The sequence below is a fragment of the Dermacentor variabilis genome, chromosome 2 (genome assembly GCF_050947875.1).
Source record: "Dermacentor variabilis isolate Ectoservices chromosome 2, ASM5094787v1, whole genome shotgun sequence".
Taxonomy (NCBI): Eukaryota; Metazoa; Arthropoda; class Arachnida; order Ixodida; family Ixodidae; genus Dermacentor; species Dermacentor variabilis.
In genome coordinates, this window is record NC_134569.1 from 193701807 (window position 1) to 193723162 (window position 21356).

General features: G+C 46.5%; 1 protein-coding gene across 1 annotated transcript in view; it reads right to left on the bottom strand.

Annotated features, from left to right (window-relative positions):
* LOC142571124 (galactosylceramide sulfotransferase-like) overlaps positions 1–21128 on the bottom strand; it is a 65887-nt gene extending 44759 nt beyond the window's left edge. The window contains exons 1-2 of the mRNA XM_075679412.1: positions 20814–21128; positions 7419–7724 (exon numbers count right to left, since the gene is read on the bottom strand). Coding sequence (XP_075535527.1) covers positions 7419–7724; positions 20814–21065 — 558 coding nt within the window. The 5' untranslated portion in view covers positions 21066–21128. The remainder of the gene's footprint in view (positions 1–7418; positions 7725–20813) is intronic.
* Positions 21129–21356: the final 228 nt, after the last annotated feature.

A 21356-nucleotide genomic window follows, 5' to 3' on the forward strand; every position in this document is an offset into this window, starting at 1 on the left:
GTCCCCTGAGTTACTGAGCAAGGCAATATCATCAGCGAATCGAAAGTTACTAAGGTATTCTCCATTACCTATTATCCCCAATTCTCCCCAATCCAGGTCTCTGAATACCTCCTGTAAACACGCTGTGAATAGCATTGGAGAGATTGTATCTCCCTGCCTGACGCCTTTGTTTATTGGGATTTTGCTGCATTCTTTATGGAGGACTACGGTGGCTGTGGAGCCGCTATGGATATGTTTCATTTTTTTATATAAGGCTCGTCTACACACTGATTCCGTAATGCCTCCATGACTGCTGAGGTTTCGACTGAATCAAACGCTTTCTCGTAATCAATGAAAGCTATATATAAGGGTTGGTTATATTCTGCACATTTCTCTATCACTTGATCGATAGTGTGAATATGGTCTATTGTTGAGTAGCCTTTACTGAATCCTGCCCGGTCCCCTGGTAGACGAAAGTCTAAGGTGTTCCTGATTCTATTCGTGATTACCTTAGTAAATACTTTGTAGGAAACCGACAGTAAGCCGATGGGTCTATAATTCTTTAAGTCTTTGGCGTCCGCTTTCTAATGGATTAGGATTATGTTAGCGTTCTGCCAAGATTCCGGTACGCTCGAGGTCATGAGGCATTGCGTATACAGGGTGGCCAGTTTCTCTAGAACAATCTGCCCACCATCCTTCAACAAATCTGCTGTTACCTGATCCTCCCCAGCTGCCCTCCCCCTTTGCATAGCTCTCAAGGCTTTACTTCTTCCGGCGTTACCTGTGGGATTTCGAATTCCTCTAGACTATTCTACCTTCCATTATCGTCGTGGGTGCCACTGGTACTGTATAACTCTCTATTCAACTCCTCAGCCACTTCAACTATCTCATCCATATTAGTAATAATATTGCCGGCTTTGTCGCTTAACGCATACATCTGATTCTTGCCAATTCCTAGTTTCTTTACTGCTTTCAGGCTTCCTCCGTTCTTGAGAGCATGTTAAATTCTATCCATACTATACTTCCTTATGTCAGCTGTCTTAGACTTGTTGATTAACTTCGAAAGTTCTGCCAGTTCTATTCTAGCTGTAGGGTTAGAGGCTTTCATTTATTGACGTTTCGTGATCAGATCTTTCGTCTCCTGTGATAGCTTAGAGGAATGCTGTCTAACGGAGTTACCACCAACTTCTATTGCACACTCCTTAATGATGCCCACAAGACTGTCGTTCATTGCTTCAACACTAAGGTCCTCTTCCGGAGTTAAAGCCGAATACCTGTTCTGTAGCTTGATCTGTTTATTCTATTTCTCTATTTATTTATTCTATCTCTATTCTATTTCTCTATTCTATTTCTCTATTCCTCCATTTTCCCTCTTACCTCTAACTCATTGATCGGCTTCTTCTGTACTAGTTTCTTCCGTTCCCTCCTCATGTCTAGGCTAATTGGAGTTGTTACCATCCTATGGTCACTGCAGCGCACCTTGCTGAGCACGTCCACAGCTTGTATGATGCGATGGTTAGCGCAGAGTATGAAGTGTATTTCATTTCTAGTCTCTCCGTTCTGGCTCCTCCACGTCCACTTTCGGCTATCCCGCTTGTGGAAGAAGGTATTCATTATCCGCATATTATTCTTTTCCGCAAACTTTACTAATAACTCTCCCCTGCTATTACTAGTGCCTACGCCATATTTCCCCACTGCCTTGTCTCCAGCCTACTTCTTGCCTACCTTGGCATTGAAGTCGCCCATCAGTATAGTGTATTTTGTTTTCACTATGCTCACCGCCGATTCCACGCCTTCATAGAAGCTTTCGACTTCCTGGTCATCATGACTGGATGTAGGGCCGTAGACCTGTACAACCTTCATTTTGTACTTCTTATTAAGTTTCACAACAAGACCTGCCACCCTCTCGTTAATGCTATAGAATTCCAGTATGTCACCAGCTATATTCTTATTAATCAGGAATCCGATTCCTAGTTCTCGTCTCTCCGCTAAGCCCCGGTAGCACGGGACGTGCCCGCTTTTTAGCCCTGTATATAATTTTTTTGGCCCCCTAACTTCACTAAGCCCTATTATATCCCATTTACTGCCCTCTAATTCCTCCAATAGTGCTGCTACACTCGCCTCACTGGATAACGTTCTAGCGTTAAACATTGCCAGGTTCATATTCCAATGGCGGCCTGTCCGGAGCCAGTGAATCTTAGCACCCTCTGCTGCGTCACAGGTCTGAACGCCGCCGTGGTCTGTTGCTTCGCAGCTGCTGGGGACTGAGGGCCGGGGTTTGATTGTTGTGTTGTGTTTGATTCCATATATGATATCAATGGACGGGCTCGCAGCATGCCATTGCTGAGGAGATGAGGGCGCACTACTCTGGCACCATCTCGTAGCGGTAGCCGCCGCAGAGCCAGTCTTGCACGGCAATAAGCTTTGCTTCTATAGCCCCGAGAACGACCTAGAGGGGCGCTGCGAGCGCCGCTGGCGTGACGTCAGGGCACGGACTCGCGCGTGTCGTCTGCTGCAGTTCGGGCGGTGTCCGCAAATCTGCTGCAGTGTTTCCGTTTGTTCCCTCTCCTTCCCAATGCTTGTATACTTATGACGGGCATGTCAAATATGCATTTTACGAACTCTTCGTTCGCAAAATTGTAATCAAGTAGGTTATTTTCTAGGCGACAATATATTTCTCGAAGGTAACGCTACAGTGCCACCCGAGGGAGCTCAAACCAGCCCATTACGGGTTTTTCATGCGCGGATCTACACTTTCCAGTGGTAGCTCACGTGAATAATAGAAGCATAGACGCAAAAGCACAGCATGGAAGAATCTAGTTAAGATTCCATACGAACCATTTTGTAATAGGCGTGCCACAAAAAACGCTGACTATATATGACTTCTTCAACATTTATCTTGATTTTAACCCGTTAAACATGATTGCTCACGACGAATAGTTCACGGTACAGCATCTATTTTTTCTATTTCTTCACAGAAACCTTCGGCAGTAACTCGAGGACTTAACTACCACTGCAGTTTAGATTCGGCCAGCACCACTAGCGTTTTAACTGGTTCTCAATATTAGGCCGTTCTTCGCCGGCTTGATTTAAGTGGCGGTAACTTGAAGCAAAGCTGGTTGAGGCTTACAGCTGTTTGCAGCACAGAGAAAGGAATGTACCAATATGGGTTCCCTTTCCGTGCAACGCGTTCAACTCACTTGAGCAACTTACTGGTGCTTCTTGTCTGAGAAACAGACATGATGAATCTGTTTGGAGAACTGACACAGACTGTTGTGGTCAAATATTTGAGTGAAATATGCCTTTTGGACCCGTTCGCGGCAGCCAGCAAGAAGCCTAAGGCCCATTCATTAGTAGTGTTGCACATATTCAAGATATCATTGTTCCCCATTGGAGGTCAAGTCTTGTGTCAATGACTTGTGGTGTCTTCTTTAAGAGGCGGGGATGCGTGGTTTTCTTTTATGCACTGACGAAGCAAATTGTTTTCAGTCTGTGTAATTAAACAACGCAGGCTTGAGACATGCTGAGGCACGATGTGTCTGCATTTTTCATTTCAACGCAGCCTAAGCTGCGCTGTAGTGCTTTGAGTATGCTATAGCCATAGTAATTGGAGCTGTAAAGAGCTACTTCATGGTTTCAATTCGAAGTTGCAAGGAAATGTTGGGTTTCGCGAACAAAGCGCACCTCGCCATAACGACAGTCAGTTGCTTCCGTTGCGGGAAGGGTTTGCCATATCGTCGATAAAAACTAGTGAGGGTCACTATGACACCTTTTATCACTTGCAGGTGATTGCATGGTACTCGATCTTAACAACGAAATTTTTTTCATGTGATTGCTGTTATGGTGTTCATGACGTATATATATATATATATATATATATATATATATATATATATATATATATATATATATATATATATATATATATATATATATATATATACAATATGCCCCAATTTGAAGCAGAACATCATGGTGGTCAACACACCGACCAAAGCGAACGCAGTAAAATACCTCAGGATCCGCAGCGTTTCCATAGGAGAGCAAACGTTTGAAACCACTGCATATAGGACGGCGCCGCACGAAACGGGCAAATTCGTTATAAGAGGGGTTCTGCTCAATGAGATGCAGGACTCCATTAACCGCAGGATCGTGAACCCACGCAGCCCGCTCGCTCTGGCGGCAAAGAAAATTAAGGAAACTGGCACGGTCATCATCGCCTTCGACGGCTTTCGAGTCCCGAACTATGTCAGATACGACAACGCCCTGATCAAGCGTTCTCTTTACCGCAAACAGATCGCCATGTGCCATGTGTGTGGAAGACTCGGCCATCGTGTCGACGTATGCCCCTCGCCAAGCGATGCAATTTGCAAAGACTCTGGACTAGCTAACCCCAACGCAGATCATGTGTGCACCTCGATTAAGTGGGCGCTCTGCGAGGGAAATCACGTCAGGGCAAGCAAGGAATGCACGAACCGCTTCCAACTCCCCTACGTCCTCCGAAGAAGACGAGTTGAAAGAAGAATCGCAGCAAACGCAAGAAAATGAGACATCGTCATAGCCAGTATATCACACCCCCTTTAGTCAGAAATGACTGTTTTAAATACAGCTTTGTCCCGAGAGGTATTACGGAACGAAATGCGCTCGCCGACTCTGTCATGTCGGCCTCATGCGTTGAGGAATTTTTGCAATGTGTACAGGTTATTCTTTTTGGCGCTAACTAATATGTATATCATAACTTTGCCAAAGGTGTATCCGTTCATTTGGTTCCTTATTTCTTGGGGGAAGTTTGTAAGGCGCATAGAATCTAAACTGATTCTCGTCCCTGCTTAAATGTCTGCAGTTGTTCATTTACTTCCTTTTTGTTGTCATACTGTATCCTTGTATGTGTTTGTATTTTCCACTCCAGTAATGACCCTTCATGGGCTGACAGTATTATTGAATAAATAAACAAAAGCGCCACGAGATCAGGACCAAACGCCCTGAGTCAGCACGACTTCCTGCCGCTCAAGAACGCTGAGTGTAGCGCCATCAACGACAACGTGGCCACCAACGCAGATGCTCGCTTGTCCGGCGAGCGGGGCCACTCGAGATCGAAGAACCGCGGTCGCCTGGCGTTACGATCGCGAGGACGCTCCAGGAACCCGAGCCAGAGATCCACGTCAAGGATGCGATTTGCCCCCAGCCCATCAGTTGGCGGTGATGACCGGTTGACGTGGGCCCAACGAGTTCAGCAGCACCAACAACAGGAGCTACAAGAACAGCAGCACCAACAGCGGCCGCCAGCCAGGTGAGTCCTATGGCACGGCCAGAGCAATTAGAAATAGCAAGTACGATTAAAAGACAGGAACACGACAACAAACATTTAAGGCAAACATTCACACAACTTGTCGAGGACATCAGACAACTAAAAACGCCACCACCCTCCGACTCTAATCAAACCGAAGCCACATCAGAACCCATGTGGTGGAAATACCCGTCGCGGAATCCACGCGCAATCCGCATAAGGAAAAAGCCGTGACAAACACACGTCCATCGCGCACGGACAGCGACATTAAGGAAATCAAGGAACTGCTCGGCGGGCTTGGAACTATCGTTGCGTCACTGAAGGAAGGGCAAGACAAACTTCCGACGACTGTAGGAACCCTCAAGGAAGGTTACGACAGGATAACGCTACAAATAAACCACATGATGGAGAAGATCAACATCCATGGGGCAAGGCTCGATCCGCTAGAAATGGCAGACCACCCGTCTGTGACGTCACAGTCTACTATCACCAAGCTACCTCCCGGTCTAAACGTGAGAGGAGCCCGCTCTATGGGACCTTGTACTCCGTAGCTCGCAGACCTTTCATTAAAGTTATTCCATCCATCGATCCGTTTCAGAGAACGGTGAAAGTAGTACTAAACCTTTTCACACAATATGCGCGCCTATCTCTGCCATTTAGGCCTTAATACAATTGCGACATTTCACAACTCACCAGAGTGATAAGAATCATTATGGAAGCTTCGCAGGGCAGTGTCCTTGTAACACGGATATACAATGATGACGCCAAATATCAAGGTATTTCTTCCATGTAAAATGCTATGTTTCTCATACTTAAGTAATAAGGGAATGTTAAGTGTTTAGATGAGCATCTAAAATAACTTCGCGTGTTGAACTTGCAGAAGTTCTTTTCAGGCAAAATTTATGAACAAACAGGGTGCATATATGCATTGCAAGACCAAGAGACCCCTTCAGCGCTACATAGCTTGCGATATCCAAGTCGCAAATGTTCATGACTCACGCGGTTTCAAAGAAGAAACTGCGGTCCACGCATGACAACAGAAATAATCCGAAATAACCTTCTGTAAGTACGGCTCAAGCCGCCAATGTCCCAAGCACCCAGCAAGAAAACGAGCGCACGTGGCAGCCGAGCGACCCGGAGTGTGCAGCGTCCAGGCCGTGACGTCACTTGCGAGAGGGCGCCACTCCAAATTCTCACCGCTAATAGCCACAGCCTCATCCTCCGCTTTCCGCCGCCTCATCGTTCCGCTGCACCGTCCTATTCTGCTTTCCTCCTCGCACTATTTCCGCTACCGCCTTCTTTCATACCCCGCTGTTCCTCGTGTTCGCTTCACATCCTTCGCTACGCCGAGGGCCTACGAGCAACGCATTGTAACTGGCACTGCAACGCACAGTAACTGGCGCCTAAAAGCTGCGCTCTAAAACTGCACAGAAATGCAAGAGGCTACCTGTGCGCTTTGCTCTAGTTCAGCCACACATTATTTATGCAGAAAAAACTCGCATATCCCCATTACTTCTCAAACGACACCTATCATAATGTGGCATACCGAGTTGTGCATGTGAAGACCGTGAAGTTATGATTGATTGTGTAGTTTTATACTGTCATTCCGGAAATTTCTTCCCCAATCGGCGCTCTGGTCCGCAGGATGCATGCGGCATGCTGGAGAGCTGCTTCACACACCTGTCTTACCGTATGGAAGTAGAAAAAATGTACAGAATGCGATTAGTTCCGGAATAATATACTGTAATGTTATTGGCCCCGTCAAAAACGGACAATGGACCAGCAGCAGGAGCACGGACCTCTGTTTGGGTAATGAAATTTGTCTCATGGCGACGATGACCGTATACTGAAGGCAAATTTTAAGGGCCCCAATGTGCTGCATGAACATCGACACTCCCTATGTTGCCCCCCTCTTGCCCTCTCCCCTCTCCCACTGTTATTTGTTGGATTTGTTCTGTAACACTTCCAGGCGTCTCTTTTTTTACATCTCCGCTCCCGTATCCTCGCGCCCATTGAGTGATTGGTCATCTTCGCACTCAACTGATACACGGTAAGGGTAAAAGGCAAGTGAAGGACTGGTGCAGTTAGGCTACCGGGTATGGTATTAAAAGCACAGCTGTATGACAGCTGTCGCAAGGTCTTGTAAGGTCACCTGTCGGGCGTTATGTTTGAAGACGACGATGTCATCTGTGTCCCAGCATAAGAGGTCCTTGAGCAGGACCAGAGACTCGTTCATGCGCTCAGCCACCATGACCAGGTCGAACGTTGCGTCAAGCTGCTCAACGAAGCGACGCACTGAGAAAGCATTGCCGAATTCCGCCGGCGCCATTCCCAGGTCGAAGCTCATTTGGTTGAAGCCCTGCGGGCTCCGGGTGCGGCTTCGGTCCAGCAGGCCCATCACTGACCGGTTCGCCAAAGCAGTGCTGGCAAATTGCTCCAGACTCATGTTGGTCTTTCCCTGTGACAACCACAAAAGAAAAATTGTTTCCTGCTGTTAACAACTTCGGTTTTTCTAACAAGAACTTATTGCTCTTGGAAGAGCTATTGGAATACCGAGCAATTCTTTTGTATTATTTGACGACATCAGATGAATGTCTTGCACTATACGTTAACATGCAACGTAAAAATTTTTAATGTTGCAGCGATCTTAAAAAAGGAAAACAGTGCAGTAGGTGCAAATTAAGTATCTCTTTGTAAGGCAAAGAGGTACACTGGAAAGAAAAGCAATACTCCAAAACAATAGCATTGGTTAGCACAGTGATTGGTAGTCGAATTTATTGTGACTGAATGTATCAGTGGAGTCGGTGCCATACTTAACCCTAACATGCCTGAGGCACTGCTTTGCGTCTCTTGCAGAGAGTGCTGCAGATATCTAGTCAGACTGGCTTCTTCCTTCCAGTACTTCTCATAATCGATCCTTGCACTTCCCGATCGCGAAACTAAAGCCACGATACAGGTTATTTTTTCTAGCTGCACCAAATTTTCAAGAACTGGCTGTGGCAAATAGTACAATTCGAAACTTGATGTAAGTTACTCACTGAGGCGGCCATTACTTGTACGAGAAGTCAGAACGCCTAATTGAACATTTAACATAATTAAGCTAAGTATTTTTCCATATATTTACTTTAACGCACATATTTCAACACAAGAATGCCAGCTAGTAAGCATGCGACACATTTTCATCGGGAAATGATTCTCAGGACTGTACTAGTTTTGAGATATTAATTTTGAACGTGTCCAACGAAATATATTGGCGTTTGTGTTACTTTCGTGCTGGAATGCACAAAATAGTATTTTCTAAAAACACTAAGTGGCACAAGAGTGCATTCTTGGCGCAAGTGTGACGCCGTATATTCCGAAACCGGTGCCACTATCAGAATTCATTCCAAGTCGATATGCCTTCCATACTAACTAGCTACGATACTTCGAAATAAATATGTGCCGTTAGGTAAATAATGAAAATGTTCATTAACCTAAATTTGTTAATTCATCGATGAGATATATTTATTTCTCCTAGAAATATTGATCGGCTCATCGAGAAATTTAAATCAAAGATTAGAATTCTGCTATCTGCCGCAGACGATTTTGCAAAATTGCGTGCACCTCAAAAAAATAAAAGGAAAGAAACGAAAAACGCAAATGCTTCACAAGTGTCTTCAGTGTTGGTTGAAGTCTGATGGCGCCTGTACATTCCAGTACAATCGCTGGTACTCATGTGCATATTTGAGCACGTACAACGCTGATCGCTATGCGTGCACAATCTGTTGACACATGGTTCTTTCCATAAAAAGTTTGAAAGAATAAAGGAAGTTCGTGACAGAGTTCTTGAACAGGAAATGGGGAACGACAGCTTGATAACATTGAGTTTTTTTTTCATTATTTTCCGTTTTAGTTAAAGGGCAGCTGAAAGCTTTTGCAGAAAAAATGAGTGAAGAGCAGTACGTCATGGTTTTCAACCCTCTGAATTCGAATATCGTATCGAAATTGAATGAAAGAGAGCGCAAACAGATTTTATTTCGACGAAAAGTGCAGCAGCAGACTCGGCGCTTCTCGCGCGCCTCGTTTCCGCCTGTGATTGGTCGGGCGCCTCATGACGTAAACAATGGTGTTCGTCCGGAACGACTGCTGCCGCTACACATGAAGCCCGGTGCAATGTAGTTTGGTGCTGTTTTGCTGAGACGGTCATGGAAAATTTGGAGAGCTTGCGTTTCTCTAAAGAGTTCTGCGTTAGGTCCAAACCCTAGGAGAGCGATATTGCGCGTGACGGCGACGGGCGACTGCTTCGAGCGACAAAACAGGCTGTCGCTTTAACAGATAGCTCGTTGTTGTCACACGATCCCCTCGTTTCTAGAAATGTAGAACTCGTCGCTCGTCATGCGGAAGTAGTATGAGCGACTAGCCAATAGTGCAAAGCCGGAACTGGGTTTAAATTACTGAAATACTACTGTTCGTCGCACGGAACGAGCAAACTATTGAATTTATGACGTGCGAGAATAAGAACCTAGTGCAAGACCTTCAGAAGTATTTTGTGCTCCTTTTTACAGTAAAATACATCAACTGAAATTAGCAAAGTATGCGTCACGCTAGTTTCGGCGCGTATATTGCTGCCCTCATAAAGGGAAATTGCTGCTCAAAGCCGTCGCTCGCGTGGAGTTCGGCTTGTAGGCGACGAGTGAACGCGACAGCCATCGCCTCTCTTGTCACTGTCGCTGTCTTGTGCAAGATCACTTGTATTGGGTTTATACTTTACTCCCTACGCGTACCAGCAAATTGCGAATAACGGGCCTCTCCAAGAAGCAAGAAATGCTGGTGCAAGCAGTGCTTTGCACGCGTACGAGGGCGAAGTGTTAGCATCTCCTTGTGTTGGAAATGTTCTTTGGCGAGTATGTTTTTTTTTTTCAAAGCTACGCTCAGCGATCCAGTGAGTACGTCTGCGGGCAAACAACTGTAGTGTTATGTTCCTGCATGCCTCCTCGTTGAACGTAAGCGGTGACGCGATCTTCGGCATTTGTGCGCTGCCCCAAAGCTGTTGGCAATGTACACAGACGGTTTAAACACGGGAAAGGCTTACCGACTGTTGTAGCACGTGTAGTATAGAACCTTCATCGGCGCGGCATCCGCACGCTACTCGTAACCGGATAATTCCGTCGCCTACGTGAGATGGCCAGTTTCTCTATGTGTGCGAGAGAAGGGAGAGCGCAGCGTCCTGGCGCGTGCCGGCTTTCCAACACATGCAAACCTTACAATTGCACTGCGCTATGGTAGCTGCATGCAGGATGTTTCACAACACACGTGCGAATAGAAAATTCGATGCACTTGGCGATGAAACCTGCGTCAAGGGTGGCAGATAAGCGTGCACCTTCCGTTCAGCGTGCTAACATGAAGGAGAACCCAAAGCACGCACTATTGATAAACTCCGGTAGTAATCGTCGTCGCGGAAGTGGTGAGAGCGCAGTACTGTTGTTCTTGCGCGCTTGAAGTTCTTTCGCTTCACAGCAGCCTCCCACTTAGCTGAAAGCTTCTTGGCTTGCGGCAACTAATTGCACATCGGAACATCGTCGCGGTCGCTGGTGTTCGTGATACTGTAGGCTGTACAGAATGCTGACATGAACGGCCTACAAGTTGATTTGATGCTGCGCACGTCAACTACCACTCTACATACGCACAAACAAAGGAATGTAGGGTCGAGCGAAGCGGATTAGGACGGCACGCACGCAGAAATAAGTACGGTCAGGCACGGTCGGGGAGACTGCGAAGGAACGGAACACCAGTGCTGACGTCACTACGCCGCTGTTTCCGGTGTCCGTTCGCATCGTCAGCGTCAGCCGCAGCGCGCAGCGCTCGGCGGAGGGCGAGCCACAGCGCAATTTTAACCGACCATTCGTCGCTCGTAAGGAAAAAAAACCCCAAAATTTTGCCTGCATGGTTTATAAGGTTCCCGCATGCGTATATGAGCGTCTTATTGAATTCGACGGACTCTTCAGCTTCCCTTTAAGTAGACTTGATTAGATATGATGGTACGCTCTTTCTCTCATGTTTCTGCCTTTCTTTATTATTGTAGCCCCACTTATTATGGTCTCAATTGATACCAGCAGTATTCAAAATAAATGAATAAATCCAAAAAGCTACGATGACAAGAAGCTCAGAAAGTTGATACGGGTTCGGGGAACCGAAAGACAGACATCCAGAAGTGGGCGTGCAAGCGGTGTTGAGCTTTACGCCATTGGCCCTCTGCTTTGCTCGCCTCCTTTTCGTACTACTGGCACTGATCTACCGCTAAATCCGAACACCGGCAAAGAGCAAAGCAACATCGCTCGTGAATATTGACACAGGTACTTATTTACCTTTTCTCGGGGACCGCATTTCACCCACTAATAGCTTAAAGCTATTGCTCAGCGCACTATGCGCCGGCATTGTGTGAAACCTACGCGAAGGTTGCCGTTGATCCTATCTGTTGTCAACGAACCTTGTTTGATCTGATTGTATGCGGCGCGAATTACGTAGAACGTTTATTATATTTTATTTCTATTTATTTAAACATACTGCGGTTGAAAATTTTGGTCCAAGCAGGAGGGGCAAATGAAACATAAAGGCAATCGTAACAGCAAGAACAAGAAAACGTCAATTCGTTGCTTTAAACACTAACCAATACGCTAAAAAGAACAGCATGCCTGTGAAGCAACAACCACAACAGTACAATACATTTGAACACTAAACACCAAAGAGATAATTTTCAGGTGTTGTAGCTAAATTCTCAGCTGCTAAAATCTCCCGATGCAGTGAGTTCCAGTCTACAACATGGTACATTTAGTGTTTTTATCCCGCGATGATTTTGTAGAAGAACGTCAACGACTCATTCTTGTTTCTAACAAAGGAATATTATGTAATTGCATTATTGTACTAGGTTAGTCGAGTCTTCGATACTTGCAAAAAATAAATGTGATTGCCAAATGTTGTAGCTTTTCAGGAGGCATATCTTTTTTGTAAAGGGATCCGATGTGACTGCAGCATATTCAAGTTTAGAAGGAATGAAAACTTTGTAAGTGAAAACATTTATGCTACGGGGAGCACTTTTTACCTTTCTTTTAAAAACCATATTTTGCGAAGCGCTTTAGTGAAAATATCTGTTATATGTGGTGTCGAAGTAAGGTTGCTACTGAGGCTAACGCCTAAATATTTATATTAGTGGACTTGTATCTGTAGACTATCGCGAAGGATGTAGCGATAAATTACGGCAGGTTTCTTCGCCGTAATGCGTACCAGAACACTTTTCTTTAGAATTCAGCATCATGGACGCTATAACGTAAAACTAGGGCCCTAAAACGTAAAACTATTCCAATATGTTTCTATTCCGATTTCCTGACGTCAAATTTGCGTAACCACCGACGCAAGCACCGGGCGGTCACTTGCAGGGTTGTCGGACCAGACCAATCAAACGCTCTCCTCGTTCATAGGAGGTCAATTTTGTTTGATTGAAAAACGAATAACATTGCCTACACTGAGCGGCTTCTCGTATCTAATTGGTTGACAAGAGGCGAGGAGAACGCTTAAGTGGAGAGGGATTCACTGGGGCAGAGCCAGTGCACTGAAAATCAATAACCGGATGAAGAGCGCGGTGCCGGCGTCTGCGATTGGCCGGCTTTCCCTTACTTAGCTTGTGGTGGCTGGTCGAAAATCACGGTGGCATGCAACGGAAGCTTAAGAGTGACGCTCAAACTGACCCTCAGCAAAGAAGATTTGGCAGAATGAGGTAGTGAACGTGCCGAAAGTGCTTGAAAACGTTACATGGTCACGCAAGAAGTTTCATTATACGCAAATACACCCATTCTCTCCGGCAGGTGCGAGTAGCCAGCGTCTCAGCAATCGACGGCAGCCATCTTTTATTCCTTTCGGAACGGGGCAACCTGCGGCTATTCCGAAAAAAAATTCAGTTTTGTTCGGCATACTAATGCATCTTTATCGCGTACACTTAACTTTGGCGTAGTGAGCTTGTGCTGCTTTGTGACGTCGGCTGATAGGGAAGTGAAGTGGGTGCAGCCCGATAACTTTTTACCAATAGCCGAGGGCTAATGGCGAAAAGGGGTCGAATAAGAAATAACTGTTTTTCTTTTTTCTGTGAAACCATGCATAATAAGTGGGGGGTGGTCGAAAAATGACCAATCGCGGAGGGCTGATAGCAGAATTGGAATACAAAAGTTTGGAATAGTTTTAGGTTATAGCGCCGTTTTTCCAAACTTTTTTATTCTATTCCAATTCTGCAATCAGCCATCCACAACTGGTCAAAAACATTTTTTGCACCACCCCCGCTTCCCCTGTCTGTCACGCGACGTCACGAAAACTGCGATACCTCGCCATCTGATATGACGTGTACGCACTGATTATGCGTAATTTGACCAAACAAAAAAAAATTATTTCTCATTTGACGCCTTTTTGCCATTAGCCTTCGGCTATTGGTCAAAAGCTTTCGGTCTGCAGCCATTGCACCTGCCTCTCACGCAACGTCACAAAATCGCAATAATTACCGCGTCAAAGTGACGCGTACGCGTTAAAGATTCTTTAATATGCCTAACAAAACTGTAATTTTCTTCTGAATAGCTGCAGGTTGCCCCGTTCCGAAAGGAATAAAAGATGGCGGCCGCCGATCGCTCGAGCACTGGCTACTCGTCCCTACCGGACAGTATGGGTTTATTTGTGTGTAATAAAACTTTATACGTGGCCGTGTAACGTTTTCGAGAACTTTCGGCACGTTTACGACCTCGTTCTGCCAACACTTCTTTGCTGAGGACCTGTATTAGCGTCATTCTTAACTTCCGTTGGATACCGCCGCGATTGTTGACAAGCCACCGCAAGCTAAGTAAGAGAAAGCGGACCAATCGCAGACGCCGGCACCACCGTCTTCATCTGGTTATCTATGTTCAGTGCAGTGGCTGGGCCCCATCTAATCCCTCTCCACTTGAGCATGCTCCTCGTATCTTGTGGGCCAATTAGATAAGACAAGCGGCTCAGAGCAGGCAATGTTATTCGTTTTTCAAGCAAACATGAGTGACCTCCCATGAATAAGGAGAGCATTTGATTGGTTTATTCAGACGACCCTGCAGGTGACGGTGGGTGGTTACGCAAATTTCACGACAGGTGATTGTGCCTCATAATCAGTGCGTGGTTTTGGCACGTAAAACCCCATAATTTAACGACAGGTGATTGGACTATAAACATGTTAAAGTAGCTTTACAATATATGGCGCCATATTCCTCTTTCTACACGAATCATCAATGCACATAAGAATTGTCTCTAATACATTCTGATTGGCTGTAGAGGATATTTTATTAACAAAATAATATCATCCGCCAATAATCTAATGCTTACCACCTGGGGCACGGCATCGACCAAGTCACTCACATAGATTATAAATAATGGCAGTCCCAGAAAACTTCCATGGGTAACACCAGAACTGACATGCAGCATTGTGTACTCACATTTTTTATCGCAACAAAGTGTGAACGATTGCAGAGGTAAGCAGTTATCCACTGAAAAGTTTACCCTGGAAGCCCTATTTGCTGCAGTTTGTCAACTTTCCATGAGGCACTTCATCGAATGCCTAGCAGAAGTCGAAAAACAGTAGGTCAACTTGTCCTGCTAAATGCAAAAACACTCGAAAAATTGTGCAGAGTTATTATTTGCAGAGTGATTATGGATAACCCTTTACGGAAACATGGCGCGTCAGAACTTTCTTAGGTGTTGAAAATTTGTTTATATAATTAGCGACCACATGTTCGAGCAGTTTACCAGGAACAGGTAATAGAAACTGGCCTGCAGCACGAAACCAGTAACCGAGTGCCTTTTTTACGTGTAGGAACAACCCTACCTTTGAGCCAAACAGCCGGAACCTCACTAGTAGAAATAGGCTGACTGAAAAGTTTAGCTAATGGCTGTGATAGCTGCTTAACGTAACGCCTAAGAAATGCATCGGGAATTTCATCGGGCCCTACAGAATTCTTATCGCTCAAATTAGGCAACATGGTCATTACTACCTAACGCGTTAATATTAAATCACACCCTGAGTCAGAAAAGCGCTCCGTATGCAAATTGTTATTGGTCTCAGTGAAATCTGACTGATAATAATTATTCAAGGTATCAAAGATTACCCTGGGTTCTGTTCTGTTATCATTATTGACTTTTATATTGTCTATCCCTTCATTTCTTTCACCTAAAAACAGCCAGAGTTTTTTTCGGCTCAGATTTAACGAAATCAGCAAGTTGATTATTGAAAAAGTTTTGCCTGGCTGCATTCAACCTCCTGGAGAGCTCCTATTTAAGTTCACCAAACTCGGGTAGATGAGTTTTCTTATTTTTCCTAAGCCTTTTAATCCTACGCTTCAAATAGTTTATCTCACAATTAATCTTCTATCTCACAATTACCTCACTTTCTGGAAGGGACGTGGACACAAGCAGTTATGCTGAAATCTTCGACCAGTAATGTCTAAGAGCCGATGCGCTTGATTGGAAGGTTGCCGACTTTGATTTGACTTTGGACTTTGACTTTGCTTTGACTTTGGCCTGAGCTTTGCTTGTGTTACTGGGCACAAGTTCGCACATTAACGAGTTAATTACGTGACGCATGGTTGTCACTACTGTGTTATTCACCGTTGCTACATTGTGACATATTGTGGATGTTCTGGGTAACTGCGCTGGGCGATGGGTGGGCGAGCTGGCGTTTGCGGCAGCGTTGGCGGACAGCGAAACTCAGGCCTTTCAGGAATCCTAGCGCTGGCGCGGCGGCCTATGACGGCGGCCGATGAAGATGTCGGTCATCACTTCGAGTGCGGGATGCGGCGATTCCGCCTGCACTTAAGAAACTTACAGGAACCGTTGAAGTTATTACTTGACCATATCACTGATCCGGGCTACCTAAGCATGCAGGGAAAGGGACATCTTGCGCAGTACTTAAATTTGGCGCTGCGGCGTGAGCATTTCCTGAATATATTGCCTAGAACGTATTTCCAGTCTTCCCATTAGTCCTCGTCTCTGCGAAAAATTCTGCTATGGTCTTCAACGGTTTTCGGATCAGTCCGACGAACAGTTCTTGCTTTGTGCTCCGCATAAGAAAGCGGAAGTTTTCTCGGACATTAACACGTTGGCGCCACGACAAAGACGCGTCATCTATTCCGTGAAGATAGCGACATTCTCATGGCGCAATTATACTCTGACTTCGAGTAGTAGGTTGGCCATCTCTCTTCGAACGACGCTCGTAAATGTCGTCAGGAAATTGCTTCTAAATAGGTCATGTTAGAGTGGTGTGCCGGATCTCAAAGCAAATATTTGCGGCGCCCTCCAAGGAGAAGTACACATGACGAAACTTGTTCTCAGAGTTCTAGTTCTTCAAGTTTAAAACCCTTTCGAATGTATAGAGACCGCTTCCTGCGTCGGCGTACCAAGTGCCACGGAAGATTGGCGGTTCTCTGGGTTTTTTGGCTGCAGGTAATGCTTGGTCTATAATTGTGGTTCTTGAATTAGTTTCACTCTTCCTGGTCGTCTCAGCTTCTCCGGACGCAAATCTTGAAGATTGCACGTAGAACTATGGCGTCTCAGACTCGAGAAATATGTCATTACCGCGGTCATGAAGTTCGGATGGAAGCATTCTGACGCCGACTGCAAGTTTCGCGCCCCTATTGACCTGCCGCTGAACGAGGCGACGACGCCATTTTTGGAAGAAGAATTACAGACGACTTCACGGAACAGTAACGAGCACAGCTGGCGTTATGAAGCCTTGTGGGGTACTTAGCAGGCAAGACCGGCCTTCTCCCTAGGGTATTTTGGCGTGGACTCGTTTCGTTTACTTTGCACAACGGCGTTTTTGCGAAGAACATTTCGCCAGTCCGTGCCAGCTACCTTCTGGTTGTGCCTTCAGCTCTACGGCCATACGTTCTACATGCCCCTCATGATAATCCGACTGCTGGGCACCTTCAATTCTCCCGTACCCTTGCGAGGATTCAGAAGCATCACTAGACGCGCCCGGCCCAGAACATCCCCCGTTACGTCAAGACCTCCGAACCGTCAGCGACGCATGACAACGACAACAATGCCAGCGAGATTGCTGCAGCCATTCGAGCCTCATTGCCGACAATTCCAACACATCGGAATGGACTTAATTGGGCCTTTTCTGATGTCAACGTCCGCTAATAAGTGGATCGCCGTGGCGACTGACTACCTTACTCTCTTAGCGGAAGCAAGAGGCCTCGCCAAGGGTATTGCAACCAATACTACAACATCGAGGCATTCTATTCCTCATCAGCAACAGAGAAATCACCTTTGCAGCACAGCTAAGCTGAGCCATTCTGCAATGAAGCCAGCAAAGCCACATCAGGACAACTGCTTACCAACCGGGGGGGGGGGGGCAAATGGTCTTACGGAACAACTGAACGAAACTCTCGCCCACATGTTACAATATGCGTCGATATGGAGCACAGGACGTTAAATACCGCCGTCGCTTACGTAGCCGCCGCTTACAACACGGCAGTTATAGAAACAATGCAGATCACGCCATTCAAGCTGGTTTGCAAATGGAACCCGACGATGACTCTGACGCCATGCTGCCGCGCATCTTCGTCGAAGAAGATGTCGCCGTCGATGCCTATCTCCAGCGCGCCAAAGAAGACCAACAAGCTCGTCTCCCCCCATCCCCCACCCTTCAAGAATAAGCACAGTGCCGACAGCCGGCACTATGATATTTGACGACTGTCCGTGGAGTACCAGTCTGGACGTGGAGTTTGTGTTTGGACCCAAATACACCGACGCTGATGTAGGGAGAAATTTTTGCGATGCTATCCTAGACCATATAATATTGCTACGGAACAGTATTTGCAATGTCAAAGAGGCGAGCAGGGTGGAGGCGACGACGACGATTAGAGGCTAGCGTGGGCTGTTGCTTTTTGGCCAAGTGCTGCGTATTGCCTAGTAAATATACTTGTATATAGCTTTTCGTCGTCGTCTCCACCCTGCTCGCGTCTTTGACATCGCAAATACTGTTCCGTCGCACTGTGCTCTTTGAGATGCATGACGCACCCAGTGCAGGACATCCTGGGGTAATCCGCACGTTTGACCGCGCCCGCCGCCGCTTCTATTGGTCTGGTCTCGCTCGCTCCGTCCGACGCTATGTTGCTGCCTGTAATTCCTGCCAGCGTCGGAAAACACCTCAGGTGCTACCTGCCGCTCATCTCCAGCCGATCACCGTCCCTGTGGAACCGTTCTTTTGTGTTGGATTAGACCTCCTCTGTCCCTTTCCCACGTTATCCTCTGGGAACAAATGGGTAGCCGACGAACTGATTACGCCACCTAATAAGCTATCACGCGGGCTCTCCCTACCAGCTGCGCCACTGACGTCGCGGAATTTCTCTTGCGTGACAGTATCTTAGTTCGTGGCGCCCCGCGACACCTGCTTACTGACCGTGGTCGTAACTTCCTCTCGAAAGTTATCGCCGACATTGTGCGTTCCTGCTCCATTGAACACAAGCTGACTACCTCATACCATCCTCAAACCAATGGCCTGACAGAGCGGTTAAACCATACTATTACCGATATGTTGTCCAAGTACGTTTCCGAGGACCACCAGGACTGGGACATTGCCCTTGCTTAGGTTACATTTGCGTGCAATTCTTCCCTGCACGACACCACCTTATTTTCTCCATTCTATCTATTGTACGCTCGCGAACCGACCTTGCCCCTACACCCAGCACTTCCTCCTGCTGCGATCTCAACAAGCGAGTATGCGCGCGATGCCATCGCCCTCGCGGACCATGCACGCCAGCTTGCCCGTACTCGACTGCCAGCCTCGCAAACCACTCCGCAGCGTTAGTACAACGCCCGCCACCATGACGTACAGTTTTTGCCTGGTGCGCTCGTGCTCCTGTGGTCGCCCTCTCGTCGCGTCGCACTTTCAGAGAAGCTCCTTTCGCGATATACTGGGCCCTACAGCGTGCTCCGCCAGGTGACGCCTGTGAAGTACGAAATCGCTCCTGTGCGTTCAACCTCGTCCTCCACCCTGGCATCTAGTGATGTTGTGCACGTCAGTAGGCTCAAGACCTACTACACTGCTTCCGAGTCCGGCGTTTAGTCGCTCCGGGACGGCGCTTTTGCCGCCGGGGGTAGTGCTACGGAACAGTATTTGCGATGTCAAAGAGGAGTTCAGGGTGGAGACGACGACGACGATTAGAGGCTAGCGCGGGCTGTTGCCTCTTGGCCAAGTGCGGCATACTGCCTTGCAAATACAGTTGTATATCTTCGTCGCCGTCTTCCTACGTAACAATATCATCCGATGTAATGGCGCACTCGACTGAGGTCGTGCCAAACAACATTTTCCTATCAAAGTGGCGCCCCTCACGGCCTGAACTAGCCCACATCGTGCGCCTTAGGCCGTTCTACCGGCGCTGAAGAACTCAGGCAGTTCGATTCTTTCTGTCTTTGTTATTCTTACTACATGTGCTTTCGTTTCTTGTTCTCTTGCTTGTAGCTTCGGCAGGATGCTTTACCAAGAGGAGGCATTGAGGCGTGCACTCATTTAGATTTTTCTCGGGGACCGCATTCCACTCGCCAACAAATTAAAGTTATCAATCAGCGCTTGACGCCACTGCATTATTCGGAACTTACTCGATGGTTATCGTTGATTCTATCTGTTGTGTCTGTTGTAACTGAACGTTGTGTAATCCGACTGTATGCGCGACGCAAGTTCTCCAGTAATTTATGCAAGGCATGCCTGCACCAGCTATTCCGCTCGAACCTTCGGCGAGCATTGCATAAAAGCACACCTTGACCCGCTGATGATATTTCCAACGGTCGCCGACTTTGCTCCCAGCTCTCGTTGTACCTGAGTGTTCCTTGTTCTGCTGGACACAAGTTCGTCCAAGTAAGAATCAGTTAGATGATCAACAGTTGTCGCTACTGCATCCATCACAGTCATAGGAATTTGACGATATCATGCCAGGCCTCCGAGCGCGTCCACGGCCCCTTTTTTACTCTGGAAAACCCACATGGGATTCCTTTGCAGCTAAGTGCCACCGGTATTCTTCAATACTTTTCAAAAAGTAAAGTATTGAAGGACCCTGGTGCTGGTGACGGCTGCGCAACATTTTTATTTTCATCTTTCAATCCTTCTTCTAACTTTCCTTCTTTTCTCCAGTTTCGCAACCTTATTTATCCTCACTATTCTGCAATAATTTTGCAGAATAATGAATAATAGTGTATTGGCAGGGAATAATTCAAATGCAGTTTTATGATCACATCTGAAGTTCTAAAAAAAGTTCATTTTAGGCATTATGTGTCCTCTTGTCCTATACCACCAAGTTAATAAGATGGTCATTTAATTTTAGTCTTTGTAGACAGTGAACATTTCTTGCGTTTACCTACTTGTCTGTGCTAATAAGTTGTTAGTGCCCGTGAAACGAACGCATTATAATTTCGTGTGCAACTTACACTTTTCATCGAAACCATTTACCTTTTTGTTCGAACATGGTGGAGTCATGTTCTGTGAATTCTTTCCATCTGTTTTGGAACGCACCTTTAGATCATAGTAGGAGTACAGAGACTCGAATAGAGCGGCAGGTTCCCGTACAATGGTGACAAAGAGCGGCCGCTGTCTCAGCACAGCGCGCATCTCCGTCTCATGGAATCTCGCGTGGTGTACGAGCATGTCGAACGGTGGCCGTCCTGACGCCATCTTACGGTGGAAGAGGCTTGGATGACCAAGGTAGTTCGCGCTCTTTGGAAGCACGAAGCGGAGGCCATGGCTCTCGCCGTAGCGCATCAGCATGTTCTGCACAGACGAGCTGGCGCACTTGTGCGTTTTCAAGAAGCACACACTGCGCTGCTCTTCCGTAGGACAGCGGCCCATTTTACCTCCAGGCACAGGCAACAACCTGCGGCATCCAGGGAAAGCATTTAAGCACTACTAAAATAAAAATAATAGAGAAAAAAGGCTCAATGCTGCAGAACCCACAAAGCATCACCACATATAAAGCGGGACGGAAGAAAAGGCTCAGTTTTTCTTTGCCAGTGTGCATTATACACTTTGAAGATTAGCCACGTTGCAAAGATCAAAATT